This window comes from Peromyscus leucopus, chromosome 14 (assembly GCF_004664715.2).
Source record: "Peromyscus leucopus breed LL Stock chromosome 14, UCI_PerLeu_2.1, whole genome shotgun sequence".
NCBI classification, from domain to species: domain Eukaryota; kingdom Metazoa; phylum Chordata; class Mammalia; order Rodentia; family Cricetidae; genus Peromyscus; species Peromyscus leucopus.
This window is the reverse complement of record NC_051075.1, coordinates 51,618,870-51,639,642: the sequence shown is the minus strand read 5'-3', so window position 1 is coordinate 51,639,642 and position 20,773 is coordinate 51,618,870. Positions and strand designations below refer to the sequence as shown.

Genomic DNA, 20,773 nt, shown 5'->3' with positions numbered 1-20,773 from the left:
AGGTATTTGACCTTCTTAGTGCAAGCATCTCACCTCTCATCAGATATTTTCAGTCACCCTGGACATGCTGGACAAGAGTCCAGACCCTGCCCCCTTTGGTGACAGGCTCTCCCTACACAGTCAAGGCTGGCTTGAACTCACAATCCTCTTGCCTCTGCTTCCAGTGCTGAGATTACAGACATTCTGACTACAACCAGTTAAGGTTCTCATTTTTATCTATTTGGAGGGTGGGGAAGAAGACGGAGCTTCGTTTTTTAAAAAGCATTTTTTAAAAAATTACGCATTAACAGCAGCATGTGTAAGTAGCCCAGTGTGGACCGGTGGCTTAGCAAGTATTTCAGCTCCTTAAATAGTTCCACGTGCATCTACGGGGATGGCCAATTTTTCTGGGAGAGTCTCTGTGACATCTTTCCTTGCCACACATCCCCCTAAGTCCAGGGCTTCTCAAATGGCAGGCAAGTGCTCTGGCCTTGCGCTCCAGCAAGAGAGGGTTGACATTACTGCTTTATAACCTCAACTACTTATCTACAAACGACAATGAACCTGTAAAGCTAAGACAATTACAAATGAGCGTCACCTACTTTGTGTGCTATACTTGGGGTTTTTGGGGACCCTTCTTTGGGCTTCTGGGTCTCCTTCAGCCATATTCACCAACCACACCATTGTTGCTGTTGAGAAAGACAAAGCTGAAGGTCAGTTTTCCAAGCCCAGGACACTGTGCTAGCAAGCAAAAGGCCATTATTTCTCCACAGTTTGAAAACACTGGTTTGTGATGCTACCACATATGCTACAATAATCAGAAATAAATGAAGATTAAAAAAAAAATGATAAAAGAACAGGTTAAGAAACAAATATAAAACTGAATGCACTGGGGCTGGAGAGATGGCTCAGCAGTTAAGAGCCATGGATGCACTGGCTTCTCTTGCAGAGGACCTGGGTTCGATTCCCAGCACCCACACAATGGCTCAAAACCATCCATAAATCCAGCTCCAGGGATCCAATGCTCTCTTCTGACTTCTGACCTCCAAGGGCACCTTAAAACTGAATGCACGAACACAGTATTGCTCCAGCATACTTACAGGAGTAGATAAGAGCTGGGAAGAGAGTTTCATTTCTTTCCTGAGCTGTTTCAACCAGCATACGAAGTGGACCTTTGGGGCACAAAACAGCCACCAAATCTAGAAAGAGAAAAATAAAAAAGACACCCAATAAAATATATTGACTGAAATGTGTAAATGAGTACATGCTGGGGAGGACTTATTTATTTACAAAAGGATGCTGGGAAAATACGGAAATACTTGCAGTTAAGCAACTAAGAAAAAGAGCAACCTAAACAAAATAAAACAGAATCCACAGAAGACTTGTGCAAATTACACTTTGGCCTTCCTGCTGTGTGCTCAGTCTACAGTGTATGATTACTGGGGTCTAGACACGACTCCTCTTAGTTGGAAGGAAAGAGGCAGGAAGAGCAAGACAGAACTACTCTAGAGTAGTTCTCAATCTGTGACGAGCAGAATGGGAGGGAGTGCTTTTCAAATAATTCCACCTATGAATTACAAACGGACACTTGTCCTGAGAGCAGAGTGGAGACAGGGCGGAGGGGGTGATGGGGTGGCACACTTGCACAGCCAGGGAAGCCTGCACTCAGTCCCCAGCTCCACAAAGCAAGTATGCATAATGAAGGAGCTTGCAATAAGAGGGCAACACATTTAAATAAAACGATAGCTTCTTCACATGACAAAGCTTCAATTGTTTCAGTTTCCAGTCAAACAGAGCATAAGTTCACAAATATTTAGGTATGAGAACATATGTGGTGCTACAAATTGACCTATTTCACAAAAACGGCAGCTCAGAGAGGAAGCAATCCACCTAAATTATATCTGATTCGGACACCACTTTCCTCCATGAACTACAAGTTTTCTTATTTTCTGTGTCATTTAAAACCATCAAGCAGGGAGAGCTAAGACTGTAAGGAGACTGGACAGCTGACATCGCTGTCATCCGGATGGCCTTCCGTGCTCATGTCTCTGTACAATAGTAGGACAGCACAGCAGCGACTCCCTCCCACTTCCCACTTAGATCTGCTCAAGTGAGAAAAGGGAAATGTCCTGTACTTGCAACTAATGACATCTTCAGCTGGCTTAAAGCTGCCACATCCGGCCACTATTTTGGTTTTATGACATGTTTCCCCTTATAGAATTTTGGAATGAATAGATTCAGTTATTTTTAGGGCAATTGAAATGAATGAAAATTAATGTACTTAAAAGTTTGCAGAGCACTTCTGACAAAACATTTGGATGCGAGTCACTGTCTGAACACTGGGTGCACAGCTTTTCCACATTCAGAAGACCCAAAGCTCTGAGGAGGTCTCACCTGGGCTATGAGCAGGGAGTTGAGGGTCATAGACAGAATAATACGGGCTTAGAATTCAGAGTCTAGGTCAAGCCACATGAGATCAGGCAAATATTTTACCTCTGTAACCTTCAAGCTACTTAGCAATTAAAAAAAAAAAAAAAAAAAAACCTGTGGTAACTACATTGCTGACCTCTCAGGATGGTAGTTTAAATTACACTGTTTACCATGCTACCTTGCACAGGAATTGGTTCTCTCCTATCACCACGTGGCTTCAGGAGACTGAACTCAGGGTGCCAGGCTTGGTGGTAAGCGCCTTCACAGGCTGAGCCGTCTCACTAGCTCAGAAACTGGCCTTCCCGACCTCAGCCATGCAGGGACAGACGGCAGATTCACCAGCATTAGTAAGGTGAGGTTACCATGGGAGTGAGGCAGGGAGTGTGACTTTCAAGTCTGACTCGCTGCTCAAGTAACCAACAGGACCAGCTGCGTTCTATTCCCACAGGCTTCTCTCCATCAGTTAAAAGGGGATGACAGTTTCCAGTTACAGGTCACCACATACTTCCATGTTCTTTAGAATGGTGACCACTGAGGAATCTCTGAAGAGGGATCTCTTTTTGGCTTTCATGTGGAGCAAGAGCTGCAGGATAAAGCCAGCCCTGTTACTCCTGACTAGAGTATTATTGTGACTTTTTCAGGACCCATGTCACAGCAGTAGTGACAAGAACTGAAATCTTTAGTTGTCCAAAAGCATGTTTACAATTTTTTAAATTTAAATTTAAATTATGCATATGTATGTGTATCTACATGGCTGCGTGTATGTGGGTGTTGTGAACTGAGCTCTGGTTCTCTGCAGGAGTAGTATGCACCCTTAACTACTGAGCCATCTCTCCAGTCCCAAAGGTTTGCTTTTATTATTGAAATGATAGGGTTTTTTGAGACAGGGTTTCTCTACGTAGCCCTGGCTGTCCTGAACTCCCCCTGGAGACCAGGATGGCCTCAAGTTCAGAGATCTGCCTGCCTCTGCCTTCTGTGCCACCACATCTGGCTGCAAAATGGTAGGTTTTTATTGAGAACTTTTATGCCAGTTATTGTTGGGGGCACAAGGTCCATGTACTCACAGAGAAGCACTAAGAACCAGAAAAGTTAATTATACAAGGGTGTCTACTCAATGGAGGAGATAAAAAAAAAATAAAATAAAATAAAATAAAAAAAATCAAATGCCTGCACTTCCATCCAGAAAGCTGAGAGTGGATTTGTTAATGACCTAGTGACCTTTATGTGTGGCAGCAGACCACACCCTAATTCCCCAGAATGATTATTCCAGACTCTTCCCTCCTTAGACCATCACACACTATTAGCAGAGATGTCCCAAGTCCTTTACGGCCTGCTGACCTGTATACTGTCAGTCAGAGAGCACACTAGATTCCAGGCCAGAACCCACTAGCTACAGAACCCACTCTCAGGGTCACAAGGACTGTGTAAAAGTCTCTATGTAATCACACCTTAAGCGTCACTGGACACCTGGAATTAGACTGACTGTTGCCTGGAAACCTTTCCCCAAAGTGTACTGTGTTCTAAATAAACTGACATTCGACTCCCCGAAGTCTGATCCAGGTTGATGAAGTCAATCTGCACTGGGTTTTCATTCTCATCTCCTTATGGTTCGCTTCCGTGAATGACACCTGCAGGGACCCCTCAAGTTACGGGTTCTATCCAAAGGTCTTTCTGTAGACTTAACTTCAAATAAAACAAACAGGTTTTGGGCTTATGTTACCTCATTCTCAGATTTTGTTTTGTTTGTTTTTGAAAAAGGGTTTAAAATGCCCAGGTTGGTTTTAAACTTACTATACTGGCTATGGATAGCCTTGAAACTGCTGGTCCCCTCCCTCCTCTGCTCCCCGAGTGCTGAGATCACAGGTGTGTGCACAACATTTATCAGGGAAAAATTAATCTTGAAAGGGGTGATGCCACTGAAGTTGCTGTATGATTTTGATCTTACAAATGAATTGAGGAGGGGCTGGAGAGATAGTTCAGTGGTTAAGAGCACTGACTGCTCTTTCAGGGGACCTGGGTTCAATTTCCAATACCTACATGGCAGCTCACAACTGTCTGTAACTTCGGTTCTAGGAGACCCAACACCTTCACTCAGACATACATGAGGCAAAATACCAATGCATATAAAATAAAAATAAATTATTTTAAAAAATGAATTGAGGAAGGACTGAAAGGTGGCTGCTCCGAGGTTAGGAGCACTGGCTGCTCTTCTAGAGGACCTGGGTTCAATTCTCAGGACCCACACAGCACCTCACAACTGGATGTAAATCCCGTTCCAGAGGATACGACACCCTCTTCTGGTGTCTGTGGGCACAAGACATGCATGTAGTACAGAGACATACTTACAGGCAAAACACTCATACACACAAAATAAAAACCTGAAAGGACAAAAATGAATCGAGGGCAGTGAGATGGCTCAGTGAGGGTATCTGCCACCAAGCCTGACAACCTGAGGTCGTTCAGTCCCCAGCACCTACATGAAGGAAGGAGACCACTGACTCTGGAAGTAGTTCTCTGACATCTACACTCATGCCACGACACATGCCCTTGCCCCAAAAATATTATACAAATTTTTAAATAAACTGAACATTCGACATGCGTCAGGTACTCTGCTAGCACATCTCAGTATATATCAATTCACTGAACCTTGCACACTCCTTCTCCATTTACAGGAAATCAAAACTCAATGAAACTCTTGACAATAGATGTTATTTTTCTGTTTTGTTAACTGTGGTCTGGGGACTAAAGCCAGGGCCTCGCATATGCTAAGAGAAAGAGTTTTGAATCTAAGTCTTCTGACCAGCAAACCATGGCTCCTCCCATCAACCCAGCGCTGAGTTAAAACTGGAAGTTGTAATAAACATTTTACAAGTCCTCACTCTCAGGGCTGGAGATGGGGCTCATGGCACAGTACTGGCCTAGCACCAACTAGTTCCAGGTACAGTCCTCAGCACTGTAAAAGGAAAAGCACTAAAGAGCTATGGGAAATAACCAGTAAGAGTTTCCTTAAATCAAGAGAACTAGAAGAGGAAGGAAAACACACCAGTGAGTATTTCTGTGATGAACAAAGTGTCAGTCTTGAGTTTTACCATATACTGAAATCACAGCCAAGATGAGCCATGCGGTCCACTCAGGGAGGTACTTGATAAATACCAGGGCCATCAGGGCACTGATCATAATAAGATACGCCTGCTGCAGTCGAAGTGGGCCTTTCCAGTGAATGGCAATCATCCCCACCACACCAAAATTCCAGATCAGGAGTGCAACTGTTATGTAGTCCACAGCAACATTGTAGGTCTTAAACACTTCCCTGAAAAAGATTAAACAGGATCTGAAGTGACTTCTGTGCTATCATTCTCATGTGCCTGTTGTTTAGAACTGAGACTCTGAAACATTAACTATTCAAACCCCGTGTTTATGGTTTACTATGCCTATGCTGTTCAGTTATTTATGTAACATCTTCTTTTAAAAAATCACATTTTCCTCAAGCAGAACTTATTTTAACAGGTACTACATTATCTACATTAATGAGTGAATTTTTACAGGTTATAGCTGTACCTGTAAAAATAAGAACAAAAACTAAAAAGAAATAAATCATATCACCTACAATACCATACTATATTGTATGAAATCCTAGTTTATACATATACAGATGCAGACACATTGTTGCTACAGAAACAAAGAAACAAACTCCAATCCCACTGTTGAGAATTTTGTCTAAGAATACAGCTAGAAGCTGGGCAGTGTGGCGCATGCAAACAAAAAAACAAAACAAGCAAAGAAAGAAAGAATAGAGCTGGGGATTTATCTATTAATCTCTAGAAGGATGACTGGACTCTCATTCATTCATTCATTCATTCATTTTGTTTTTTTGAGACAAGGTTTCTTTGTGTAGCTCTGGTTGTCCAGGCTGGCCTAGAACTCACAGTCTACCTCTGCCTCTCAAGTTCTAGGATAAAAAAACGTGTGCCATCACGCCCAGCTTACCTTTATTCTTATAAAATGTCTTTTATTTAGTGTCTCTGTGAGCTCACCCACTCTGGACTGACAGTTAGTTAGGGGGCCTGCATGGGACCGACCTAGGCCTTCTGCATGTGTGTGGCCGTTGTATAACTTGGTCTGTTTGTGGAGCTCCTAGCAGTGGGGTCAGGACCTGTCCCTGGTCTTGAACTGACTTTTGGGAACCATTCCCCATGCTGGCTTGCCTCACCCAACTTGATGCAGAGGGAGGAGCTTGGTCCTGCCTCAACTTGATATGCCATGCTTTGTTGACTCCCATGGAGGCCTGCCCCTTTCTGAATGGAGGAGGAGGAGGGGCTGGGCAATGGGGGAAGTAGAAGGGAGGTAGGGGGAGGGAATGGGAGGCGAGGGAGGGAAACTGTTGTCAGTATGTAAAATTAATAAAAATTTAGCACTCTGTGTGTGGGGGTGCACTTGCCCATAAGGGCATATGTAGAGGCCAGGAGCTGACCTCATTTTTGAGACAGCGTCTCTCATTGAACTTGGTGCTTATTGTTTTGGCTAGCCTGACAGGCCAGCAAGTCCATGGGATCTGTCTCTTTCTGTCTCCCCCTGCTGGGGTTATAGGAGTTAGCCACTGTACCAGGCTTCTATGTGGGGTCTGGGTATCCAAACCCAGGCCCTCATGCTTGACCAGCACACAATGCCACATGAGCCAACTCCCCAGACCCTGCTTAACATTTTTAGATGAAGAAAACTACCATTTTAACTTCTGGAGAACAAAATCTATCATCTAAAGAGACTATAACCACGGGAGATGTCCTAAGTAGCTATAGAGAAAGAATATATTTAAGCACAAACTGTGGGCCAAGAGGACTATCCAGCAAGATGATTTTTCTACTTTGAAATTCCAAAACAAAGTAAAATGTCGAAATTTCTGAATGAGGTTGCAATGTTTATTATACTAAACATTTCAAGTATACTAAAATCAAACTAGCCTCAACTCTTAGGGAGGTATGCATAATTAATATAAAGATGTATAACAAGTCTCCATCCCTTCTGTCCTGCAGTTCTGCTCCCCAGGGAAAACACTGCAGTAGTCTCTATTTTATGTTATCCTTCCCCGGCCTGTCCAATGTATACTTTTTTATTTTCACACAGGGCTGAAGATGGGCCCCAGAACTTCTGATCCTCCTGCTGTACACCAGGGTCATGTGGTGGTAGAGATGGAACCCATGGCTTTATGCATACTGAGCAGACATTCTAACAACTGAGTTACTTCTCCAGCCCCAAATACATGCACTCTGTATTAGATATAAATGACAGTCTATTACACTCAGTTCTATGACAAGGGTTTTCCTCTACATAAATTATTTAAAATTTATGTGTATGAGTGTGTGTATGTGTGTATGTGTCCTGGTATGTGGACCTGGAGCCTGAGGAAGTTGGAAGAGGATGGAGGGTCCCAGGAACTGTGTTACAGATGGCTGTGAGCCACCATGGGGATGCTGGGAACCAAACCTGGGTCCTCTGCAGAAGAGCCAGCACTACTGACTGCTGGGACAGCTCTCCAGCCCAGCTGTGAGTCTCCTTACTGCAAACAGAGCAGGACAAGCCCCACTGAGGGGCTGCTGAGATAACTTGGCAGACATGGACCTAATCGATGGAAGCCGAGGACTGACCCCCCAAGTTGTCCTCGGACTACCACATGCGCTGGGGCACGAGGTTCCACCTCACTGCTTGGCCAGCACGATGGCTCAGTGGGTGAAGGCAAGCCTGACCACCTTAAGTTTCATCCACAGGACATGGCTGGGGTGGAAGGAGAAAATGAGCTCCTAAAAGCTGTCCTCTGGCCTTTAGATGGGTGCTTGCACTCATGTACATACAAATAATAATAAGGTTTTTTGTTTTTGCTTTCTTTTTAAAAAAAAAAAAACGATATCCCTATCAATCAATTCATTGAAAAAAAATGACTTTTTATTTTTATTTTATGTGTATTTGTCTCTGTGAGGGTGTCAGAAGGCCTGGAACTGGAGTTACAGACAGTGGTGAGCTGCCATGTGGGTGCTGGGAACTGAACCTGGGTCCTCTGGAGGAGCAGCCAGTGCTCTTAACATCTGAGCCACCTTTCCAGCCCCCCAACTCATTTTTTATATTCCAGTTAAGACATAATATGTGGAAAAAATGGTTAACTGAAGAGTAACTCATCAACAAGGTGCACAGCTCTAAGGGTAGTGATGGATGCCAGAGTGAATGAAAAGAGACCAAAACACTGTATCACTTACCCTAAGTAAATGAATGAAAAAAAGAACAGCAACAGCAGAGATGAAACAATAAGCCAGGCATGGATGACCTAGAAAAGAGACAATTCAAATATAACCAATATATTAGCCGTCACTATCCCTCCTAGGCTCTCTGTTCAGGTATTTCTGAAAGAGGGTAATGGGAGGGAGTATTAAAACTTTTATAAAATAGGCCAGGCATGGTGGCACACGGCCTTAATCCATGTGAGCCTGAGGCTAGCCTGGTCTACATATAGTGACCTATAGGACAGCCAGAGCTACAGAGTGAGAACTTATCTCAAAAAAACAAACAACAATAAAGAAAACCAAGAGATGGGAGTCTCTTTGTTTTTGTTGTATGTGAAATCAAGCTAAGGGAGGGAACAGAGAGGGCTGGCCTAGAGGAGCCTGCAAAAGTAAGTGACTGGTAGGAAAGAAGGCCACAGATGAACATGACCACTACATTAAAAGCTGGCAAAGAACTGCTGAGGGCAAGGGGGCGGGAGAAAGGCAATCAGTTCTATGTGTATGTTCTCAGGATCCGAGCAGACGCATGTGTAAAGAAAAACAACCAACAAACCGGGGGCCCAGTAAGCCATGACTTCTAGGCTGAAATGCTGAACTGAAAGTTGTGTCTGGGATAGGAAGACAGCTTGGCTGCTGAAGGCACTTGCTGCCCAGCGCGACAGTGGAGCTGGAGCCTCTTGTATGGAATTATTCCCCTCTGATCTGAACCGTTCCCTCAAGAGGTGGGTGATTGCCGGGCGGCGGTGGCACATGCCTTTAATCCCAGCACTCGGGAGGCAGAGCCAGGCGGATCTCTGTGAGTTCGAGGCCAGCCTGGTCTACAAAGTGAGATCCAGGACAGGCACCAAAACTACACAGAGAAACCCTGTCTTCTGTTCGAAAAAAAAAAAAAAAAAAAAAAACACCAAAAACCAAAAAACCAAAAACCAAAAACTAAAACAAAAAACAAGAGGTGGGTGATCATGAACCACAGATAGTAAGTCAAAGGCCACATATCTGAGAGAACAGAAATTGCAGATTCATGGGGGCTGCCCTCCAACATTATAAAAAGGAGTAAACAATTGCTTGGGGTGAAGATTCTGACCAGCCCAAGTACAGAAAGAAAGATATTTGGAGAGCGGCCCGTAAACTGTGCAGGGAGCTCCAGGGCTGCAGCTTTGAGAATTGTCTGGGGGGCCTTCTCAGCGACACATCTGCTTTGGAATCTTCGCTGTTCCTCGTAAGTAACCTCTCCGTATACTACTGTTAGTGACCCCAGTAAAACCCACTGGTTCACTAAGTAGATATGGGCTTGTCACTTTGGTATGTCACGGGTTCCCTCTCTGGGGTGAGCAGATGTGTGCTGTAGGAGAGGTCTGTCACACAACAAGGAAGGAGAGAACTTACTCCTGCAAACTTTTCCACATATGAGCCATGGCACATACATGCCTACACACATACATACATGCATACATACATACCTGTACATACACATATATACAGACATACACTAAGTAAACAATTTTAGAAGTTTTTAAAGTTGTATCTGAGGGTACAAAATTATGCCTGAGATTAAATGATTTTCTTTTTTAAATATTTATCTTCACTTTATGTGTAAGCATGTTCTCCCTGCATGTGTATGTGTATGCAGTAAGTGCATTTGTGCCTGGTGCCCCAGGAGCCAGAAGAGGTTGTTGGATCCCCTGGGACACACACACACACACACACACACTCCCTACCTCTCTCTTCTCCTCACATACATAACAACAACAAGTCTGGGAAAAGAGGACAGTTGACAAGCAGGTCAGGGCAGACCCAAGCGGCCTCCCGTGCTCACCTTGTAGCACCTGTATTTATAGAGGACCACCAGGAGGATGGTCATAACAACGATGACGCTGATCATGATGGCCGCGTTCAGAATCGAGTGCAGGGCTCTTTGGCCGACGGTTTCAGTGTCTTCCGTGAATGGGGTGTAGATTCTAGAGGGACAGAGGGAAAACAACAGTACAAGAAACATTAACAGTGTTAATGGATATCTCAAACCATGTGCTCCCTTTAAAACAGTACTTAATTGTGAGGTCTTTGATTTACTGAGTGCCTTAGAATGTACCTTTCGCAGTTAGTCAACTAAGAATTTTTTTGTTTGATTAGTTTTTTGAGACAGAATCTAGTAAGTAACCCCAAGCTAGCCTGGAACTCACCATGCAGCCCAGGCTGTACTTGAACAAGTGACCTTTCTGCCTTTGCTTCCCAAGTGTGGGGATTATAGGGCTGTATTACCCTGGCTCTAACTAATAATTTTTAAAAATACACACATATATACTATTATTTTAAATTGTATGTGCATGTGTGTGCCTGCGCACATGTGTACAGATGTCCATGAAAGGCAGAGGCATCCAATCCCCTGGAGCTGTAATTGAGGCAGCTATGAGCTGCCTGACGTGGGTGCTATGAATCAGACTCAGGACATCACAAGAGTAGTACAGTCTCTAACTGCTGTGCCATCTCTCCACACCTCAACCTAAGAAAACCAGCTATCCTCCAAAATAACTGCTTCAAAGTCAAAGGAAACAGCCAGACTCTGCAGAGATGAACTCACACATGAGACAGGCACTTGCTCCATCTAGTGGATGATTTGTATTGAAATAGTAATCTCACCCAGTGTTTTCTCCAGAGCTCATTAGAATCTGTGAAATAACTGGTTTGCACATAACCCCCCGCCCTGCGGCCCCCGCCCCGCCCCCCCCCTCCCCGGGATGAACAACATCATCAGAGGGAAGTGACAGGGTTGGAACTATTGTCTTTTATCTGTAGAGTGATTACAATTGGAGTTATCCTCTCCTTGTTTTTCATTTACATAAAAATATCTATATTCCTGGTGCCAAAGGTCTTGGCCCAATGGCTTTCCTTCCGCCCCTTCTAGAAGGTGTGATCATGAGACTAAATCATGGCCAAGGAACTCTGAATACGTGTTATAAGGAAGTTCTTGAAAGGAGTGCCCTCTGCTAAGTGATGACTATGTCCTTCTCAACTCCCTCCTGCTGTCTGAATGAAGGCTGAGACTCTAAGTCTGGACCCAGAAGGAACCTAGAGGACAGACGTGGAAGAAAGGAGGCAAGGTGCTTGCTTCATGAATAAAAGACCAGGAGACCAATCTGGACCGTCTCCCCTGCACTACTCTGGGAGAAACAAGTCTATCGTTTGAGTTTCTGTAACAGAGTCATAAAGCTGGGTATGGTGGCACACACTTGGAATCCTAGCACTCAGGAGGCTGAGGCAGGAGGATCAAAAATTTGTGGCTAGCCAAGACTACACAGTGAATTACAGACCAGCCTGAGATACAGTGAAAACAACTAGGAAGGATCTAGTTCTAGAAGAAGATGAAGGTAGTTAGAGTTAAAGACTGGATAGGCAAGCCAAGAGGAGAAGGACAATAAGAATTTTGTTGTTTTTAGACAGGCTGGCCTGGAATTTGCATAAAGCAGAAGATGGCCTTGAGTTCCTGACTGTTCCTTCTCCACCCCCAAGTGCTAAGATTACAGGCATATGCCACCATGCTTGTGTCTCAAATACCACATGCTGATCCCCCACATCCAGGCTTCCTAAATCTCTAAACTCCCAGGAGCCATTTCCCAAGTGCTAGGATTTCAGGCTCATGCTACCATGACTGGGTGAAAAGTAGCATTCAATTCAAAATAGAACAACAACAAAAAGGCTCCTGCATTCCAGGAGGAAGAACGATGGCCCCAGTGGTCCTGAGACAGGAAAGAGCACTGCCAACCTGTTCAGTCCCACACAAATTCAACCCTACCCATGACTGCATCCTAGGAATAATTCCACAGCCTTCTTTTCGTCACTTCCGCATCAAGTACCCAATTACCATCATCTCCACTAGCCCAGCCATCAAAAAAGATGGATTTATCATGCTCTATGACCACAGAGGTCTCAAGAGGATAACAACATGCTACGATGTGGAAAAGCCACACTGGCCTTGAAAATGAAACACTCTACATACAGCTGTCCGTCTTTCCGGGTATAGAAGCTGACTGATTTGATGGTGGCCACGACTACCACCATACAGAGAGTCACAGGGACAAAGAGCATGATGACATGCTTGGCTCCGTATTTCAATGTCAGCTCTTCATCTTCTTCCTCATCTTGTTCCACCACCTGCCGTGAATTACTCTGGGGTCGACCATTAGATACCGGCTGCTCAGGGTTGTCAAGTCTCCGCCTGTCATGGTGCTGTTGCCGTTCTTGACTGTCACTCTGAAAAGCACAGGAAAACGATTCAGTAAATCAGACGCTCAGCACAGCCAAGGCATTCTGTATAGTAACGGGCCCATCAGTACTTAGGTAGGCTTACAGACAGTGTACTGTTCTTTCTAGGGTTTCTCTGTATAACCTTGGTTGTTCTGGAACTGCTTCTATAGACTAGGTTAGCCTCGAACTCACAGAGATCTGTCTACTTCTGCCTCCCAAGCGCTAGGATCCACTATTAACAAGACTTTAAATTATACACAGTGATGTTCAAGATATCTCTCTGTATCCTTTCTCATACTGCCACATAAGACTAAAATCATTTAAAAATATTTAGTTGAAATAAATTCTTCCAGTTAGGCCTAATGCTTAAATCTGGCACTTGAGAGTTCATGCCGGCCTATTCCATGCGGTGAGTTCCAGGTCAGCCAGCCAGCATTACACAGAGGAACTCTGACTCAAAAACAAAATGAATAATCAAGCAATCTCATGGACAGCAAATGGTCTTACACAATTCTGACCTTCCAACCCTTACTGAGCCTAATCCAGCAGAGAAAACACGGCCACTAGATGAATGGACAATGCGTTTACAATCTTCTAAGATCTCACTGTCCTTAGTTAAACCCAGGCAGGGGTCATCTCGTTATGTTCATTTCTAGTCTATGCTTAGGGTTAACAGCCCCTCTTTCTTTTGTCTGTGATGCAGGAGATTGAACCCAGGGCCTCATACCTCATACATGCTCAGCAGGTGCTCTGCACTACCACGCCACAGTCTCAGCTCCTGGCTTTACTGTAATTCTATGTGTACATGCGTGCACATGCATGCATGTGTGTGTTTGTGTGTCTGTGTATGTACAGGTACAAACTTGGGTCACCAGGCCTGGAGGCATGTGCCCTTATTCACTGATCCATCTCATTGACCCTGGCTTTTCTTATTTTTCAAGTTTTACTTTTATTTTGGTATTTACTGTTCATTTGTTAAAACTTAAATTTGTCAATGGTAAAATGACTGAAAAGAGCATTAACAGAGCGGGCGGGATGGCTCAGTGAGCAAAGGCACATGTGGGCAAACCCGACGATCTAAATTCAATTCCCTGAGACTACATGATGGAAGGGAAGAGCCAACTCCCACTGTTAATATAGTCACTGCTAGTAAGTGAAGATTGATTAAGTCAACTTCTCTCAGGATGATGATTTGAAAACAAGCTATCCTCAAATCTCAGTTCCAACTACCGAGTGTGCATTACTGTGGAGTATTACGACCATTCACTAAAAACACATTCCATGGGCAAGAGGACCCAGCAAGTAAAGGGACCCGCCACCCAGTGAAGCAAGCCTGACAACGGACTTTCCTCCCTGGAACTCACGGAAAGGTGGAGGAAAACCAACTCTACTACACAGTCCTCTGACCTCCACACGCATTTCACGCCACGCCATGCATGTTCACACTCAGCGCAGAGTTACATAATACATCCCACGTTGAGTAACAACATTCAACTATTCCTGTGGAACAAGAACTGTGACCTGTGCAAACCTTGAATTTCCAGTCACTCTCTTTTACTTCTCTTGAGGACACCCATCTGCGGTGGTGTGAATGAAAATGTCCCCCACAGGCTCAGATGTTTGAATACTTGGTCCCCAACTGATGGTGCTGTTTGGGAGATTTAGGAGGTATGGCCTTACTGGAAATGGGGGGGGGGGGGCAGGGTTTGAGTTTTTAAAAGCCTCTCCATTCCCACTGAACGCTCTCTCTGCTTCCAGCTCCAGCCACCAAGTCTGTCTGCTGCCATGATGCTGACAGACTCTAACCCTCTGGAAGCATAAACCCAAACAAACCCTTCCTTCTGTAAGTTGCTGTGGTCATGGTGTTTTGTCACAGGAACAGAAAAGTAGCTAAGATACCATTCCATAAGTCATCAGGAGACTCCGACTACATCCCAGGTACTCCCCTGTGGCAACACTGAAATCAGTAAGTGCTATACTCTGAGCTGGGTGTGGTGGGGCACACCTACAATTCTAATTACTCAGGAAGCTGAGGCAGGACAAATGCAAGGTCTGAAGGCAATGTGGCAAGCCCCGGTCTCAAAATAAAATCTTAAAAAGGTAATGCATTCACCTATCATGAGCGAGGCCTTGAGCTCAAACCCAGTACCACAAAGAGAGTCCTGGCTCTAGACCCTCTGCTCTTTAAAAAGTTCCTGCTGACTGTAGGGACAGGTCTTAAGAAAACTTTATTTGCCCTATCAGACTTGAGACTTTATCCTGTGAGCAATACAAAGTCATAAAGACTAAAGCACATGCAGAATAATAAACTCAGAAATACAAACAGATAAAACTAGGCTTCCTCCATTTTCCCAAAGAAGGAAGTCGTCAAGCCATCAGGTGAGACTGTGATGTCTGTGTTTAGCAATACAATTCTATCCACCTGATGGGTTAATGTTCACCATGAACTAAAACAGGCGTGGCTTTCCTGGCACCACAGCCCTAGCTAACATCAGTCTGCATGCACAGTTTAATTAGGCTAAAGCTGGCATGACAGATCAAGATCTCACTCCTGCACTGGATATTCTGATTGATGAAGAGCATGACCCAAGCCTGCCCTGTTTCAAGCTGAAAATGGTCTAGGAGAGTGTGGTTTAACTTAGCAGTAAATAATTGTTTCTCTCTGTCTCTCCCTTCCTCCCTCCCTCCCTCTCTCTGTATTTGCCCCTGGTCTTTGTATTTTCAACTTTTAGAAAGGTGCAATGTATTTTAAAGGTTAAATGGTTTTAAAGCAAGAAAATGTGAAAAAGTGTACAACCAGTTTCTCATTTTCTTTTTTAAGATTAAGGTCTCAGCCGGCGTGTTGCGCACGCCTTTAATCCAGCACTCAGAGCGGAGGCAGAGCAGGGGATCTCTGTGAGTTGAGGCCAGCCTGATTACTGAGTGATTCCAGAAAGCGCAAAGCTACACAGAGAAACCCTGTCTCGAAAAACAAAAACAAAAACAAAAACAACAAAAAAAAAAAGATTAAGGTCTCCCACAAGTCAGTGTTGACACATATCTTTAATCCCAGCACCCAGGAGGCAGAGACAGGCAGATCTCTGGCACCCAATGTGGCACCGGAATTTCCACATAGGGCCTGAGGAAGCTGGAAACAACAACAGCAGAATGGATGGGGCTCCTCTGAGAGGCGCTGCGGCAGCAGAGCCTGAGCAGCCAGCACGCCAAGGAAGGACAGCGCACTAAGTAAAAATACCTGCCATGGTGAGGACACCAACTTTCTAGAGCTGGGGTAGCTGAATGCAGCTCCCAGTTAAACATTCAACCAGGCCCACAGGCTTGAGGCTGAGGAGCGGGCAGAGCCAAGCACAGGGCAGAGGCCCTAGCTGCTGCTTAGCCGTTTGGCTCATGAGGTCAGAGAACGGTACAGGTCACGGGAAAACAGGTCCAGACTGAAAAAACATTTTAAACGTGTTACAGTGTGCATAGGTCTTGCAGGCCACAAGAATATACTATAGAGAGTCAGCTGTGTATTAAAGCTATACCTTGACTGGTCAAGGGTCCTGCCAAGAGGCAAGCCATTTATTATGAATATTTGGTGCTATCCAGCCTTTAATATTCCATCTGTCTTCTATTATGAAATTCCTGCATGCTTAAATATTTTCAGACCTGCTGAACTTCTAGATAACTTCCCTGCTGGAGCCAGTACCTGGATAAGGTCACATAAGCAAAGACAAGCTGGCAGAGATGCATAGCTTTGCTTCTTGCACAAATGAAGCTCAGACCATTCCCCTGACCCGAGGCCTAGTGGCTCTCCAGAGCAACTGACTGAGAACAAAAGATGTTTTTACATATCAAGGTGAGAGGTAGAATAACATTCCTGAGGAGGCAGAGAACCCTGTGCCCAGGAAAAGAAAGGGCAGGCGTTTTCTGTGGAAACAGACAGAATGGCATGGCCAGAGAGAATAGAGGACAGAGGTTCCGTAGAGGGTAAGCAGATCTCGGGGAGAGTTTTCTGAGTGCCAGGAGTAAAGAGTAGTAGAGATGGAGAAAGGGGATACAGAGGGCGGAGATGAGGCTGGACGCATAGAAGTTTAGTCCTTAGCAGGACTATGAGCTGGGGAATTGGATGGAACTGCAGTTATGGAGACAGGATTTCATCCCAGAGAAATAAAGTAGACGGAGTTCCTGCCTTGAATGCCTGGTGGAGTTATAGCTGAATTGATAGAATTTTATCTTAGAGGAACAAAGTTAGCAGACATAAGAACATAGTGTAAATCAATTTTTTTCCCCCTCAGATATCCCACGCGCGATGTAGCTAAACCCTGGGACCTCTGGGTACTCCAGACATAGGTGCTTACGAAAGAAAAGAAGCCGGGCGTTGGTGGTACACGCCTTTAATCCCAGCACTCCTAGAGCGAGATCCAGGACAGGCACCAAAACAACACAGAGAAACCCTGTCTCCAAAAACAAACAAAAAGCTGAACAGCCAATAGTAAGGGAGAAGGTATAGGCGGAACTTACAGGCAGGGAGAGTAAGTAGGAGGAGGAATTTAGGCTTGGGAGAGAAAGAAAGGAGGACAGAGAGATGCCAGGGGCTGGCCAGCCACGGTAGAAGCAGGAAAGTAGGACATACAGTATGAAATAAAGGTAAAAAGCCCCGAGCAAAATGTAGATGAATAGAAACAGGTTAAATTAAGTAAAAGAGCTAGTGGGACAAGCCTAAGCTAAGGCTGAGCATTCATAATTAATAAGTCTCCATGTCTTTATTCAGCAGATGGTTGGTGGCCCAAAGAAAAGTCCAACTACAGATCTCTATGAGTTCAAGGCCAGCTTGGGCTACAGAGTGAGTTCCAAGACAGCCAAAGTTATGCAAAGAACCCCTGTATCAAAAAACAAACAAAAAAAAAAAAAACAAAAAAAAACAAAACAAACACAAAATACAAAACAAAACAATCTTAAAAAATAAATAAACTATATTCAAGTCTTTTACCATTTCTCTATTACATAAATTTGTTTCGGTTTCTAAGTATTAATTACTACTTTTGTCGCAGTGGGGGAAAGAAAATCTAAGCCATGTGCAGACAGGACACTGGGAGCAGGAAGAAAGCAGTGAAACTAGACAGACAGGTCCTGTTGTCCTGAACTACCTATGATACAGGGACACAACACAAATAAACACGACTGCTACAGCCTGGGGGTCATTCTGCAAAGAATAAGCAGGGAGTCAAGAAGCCTGGGGTGGATGACTTTGGGGCAGCGTGACACCAGAAAGCCAATCCAGGTGGATGAAAAGATTTAAGGGTCTGTTGAACAGTAAGGCTACCAACTTAGCACTTCAGGGTTTTCTAAACCCTGCACCTGCCAAGAAGATTCTGGCCCACCCAAATCCTAGAAGATAACTGTAAACCCTTGGAATATCCTATTAGGACTGTTAATGAGAAGCTCTGGGACACACCAGCAATGTAGACTGTGGTGATACTCTATTTGTGCTTTAATAAAGCTTGCCTGGAGATCAAGGGGAAAAGGCCAGCCACTTTCAGTAAACAAGAAGTCAGGTAGCATACCACCTTAATCTGATCACTTATCAGGTAGGATTTCTGTGTGTTCAACCCATACTAGGGAACACAGCCAAGTGAGGTGACACAGGCCTTTAATCCCAGTGCCAACCATAGAGACCTGGAGGTCTGTACAGATAGACAGATAGTGACAAGGAAGTGAGGTAGCTGGGCTAAGGTAGCCAATGAGAGGGCAGAACAGCAAGGCAATAAAGGCGTGGGTAAGACAGGAAGTAGCTCGCATTTGGAAGCTGCAGGGTTTGTGAGGTAAGGTTGGCTGGTGGCTTCCTCTATTTCTCTGATCTCTCTAAGGCTTTTACTCCTATATTTGGCTCTGTGTTTTGTTATTTAATATGACCATTTAGAAATTCGTCGACAGTAGACTGTTATCTATGCTGAGGACAGTGTCGGCTTGGCTATGAAGGGGGAGAAGAACTAAGGCAGTCATGTTTGTATGGACCATTACCAACAAAAAGCCTGGACACTAGAGTTTGTTTCCCTGGTTGAAAATAATCAGTGTATTGTCGCATGCTGTAGCCAGGAGAATTAATCACTGTCTGCACAAATCCACTGGAATCCATGCAAGTGTCCTCTGGCCTGCCTGATGTGCTTTCCTCTATTGCCAATGATAATCTGTATTCTTTCACTCCAATCAACTGTAACAGTGAACACAACAGTTTTCCTGAGGTCTGTGAGACCTTCCAGTGAACTAGAGAACCAAGGGTACTCTACAGACTGCTGCCCCAAATGTACACCTGAAATTACAGAATGCTGCGAAGAATTAAAGAACAGAAGCAAAACAAATAGGACTACACCAACCATAAAAATGCATCAGAGGAACAAGTAGTAGAGTGAACAGGTAACCTACAAATACAAGAAACTATTAGCAAATTCATTTGCAGAACATATCAAAGCTTATCTCACAGCATTAGGATAGCCATCATCAGAAAAAAAAAAAAAAAAATCCCACAAATTAGAGACCAGGTGTAGCCCAGTCTAGAATGCTTAAACTGTGTGCTATTTACCACAATTGAAAATTTTAATTAGAAGACCTAAAAAAATGAAATACACTACTCATACAATGGAGAATGGTATGAAGATATCAATTCCACAAATCCTCTATAAAAACATATGAATGGATTCAATGCAATTCAAACTGCCAGTTGACTTTTTAAAAGAAAGGATAGGAAAACTGACAGGAAAAAAACACTAAGGACTTAAAATAAACAAAATAGACCAGTTGGCCTTGAACTCAGAGATCTGCTGCCTGTCTCCTTCATGTTGGGATTTAAAGGTGTGCACCATCAAACCCAGCTGATTAAAAAAAAAAACAAAAACAAAACAACAACCAGTTTGTTAAGTAGCGACATCAAAACTTATATACCATTACAGTAACAGTGGAAATGTACCACTGGTGCCAATGGGACAGAAGAGAGCCCAGAATCTATGAAGGGATGTGTGTCAGGGGCAGAGACACTTTACTGCAAACAACAGTCTTCTTCAAAACACAGTGCTGATACAACTGAATGTTCACATGCAGAAAGACGGAACTCTGACCCATACATACTGGGTTACCATATACAAAGCCAACTTAAACTGGAACACAAATCAAAATGAAATCTGTCTTTGAGCCTGGGTTGTCTAGGCTTGCCTCAAGTGATTCTCCGTCTCAGCTTCCCAAATAAGTAGCTGGGATTACAAGTGTGTGCCATGATGCCCAATAACAGATAAATGTAAAACATAAAACTATAAAGAAAATAAATGTGGACAAAAACTTGGGACAGGGTAAAATTTCTTAGCTAATAACACACACACAAAAGCTCACACACACACAAAAGCTCATACACACACACACACACAACACACACACACACACACACACACACACATACATACACACCCCAAAGACAAAAAGTATTTCTTCAGGGCTGGAGAGATGGCTCAAAGGTTAAGAGCACTGGTTGCTCTTCCAAAGGTCCTGAGTTCAATTCCCAGCAACCACATGGTGGCTCACAACCACCTGTAATGAGATCTGGTGCCCTCTTCTGGCCTGCAGGGATATGTACAGACAGAACACTGTATACATAATAAATAAATGAATCTTTAAAATAAATAAATAAATAATTTTTAAAAAAGCATTTCTTCAATACTCAATATTGCTGCACAAAAAGCACCATTACTAAAAAGAGAAGGCCAAGATTAGGAAAAATATTTAAGGTGTATATATTATAACTTACATACTCAGAATATAAAGAGTTTTCACAATTTGGTAATAAAAAAACAATTTACTTGAAAAACCAAAAACCAACCACCCAA

At 43.8% G+C, this 20,773-nt stretch overlaps 1 protein-coding gene across 2 annotated transcripts in view; it reads right to left on the bottom strand.

Annotated features, from left to right (window-relative positions):
- Psen1 (presenilin 1) overlaps window positions 1-20,773 on the bottom strand; it is a 44,484-nt gene that overhangs the window by 7,758 nt on the left and 15,953 nt on the right. For both annotated transcript variants that reach the window (XM_028877132.1, XM_028877141.2), the window contains 6 exons: window positions 12,673-12,926; window positions 10,495-10,636; window positions 8,655-8,722; window positions 5,499-5,719; window positions 1,080-1,178; window positions 582-668 (listed from right to left, as the gene is read on the bottom strand). In XM_028877132.1, coding sequence (XP_028732965.1) covers window positions 582-668; window positions 1,080-1,178; window positions 5,499-5,719; window positions 8,655-8,722; window positions 10,495-10,636; window positions 12,673-12,926 — 871 coding nt within the window. The remainder of the gene's footprint in view (window positions 1-581; window positions 669-1,079; window positions 1,179-5,498; window positions 5,720-8,654; window positions 8,723-10,494; window positions 10,637-12,672; window positions 12,927-20,773) is intronic.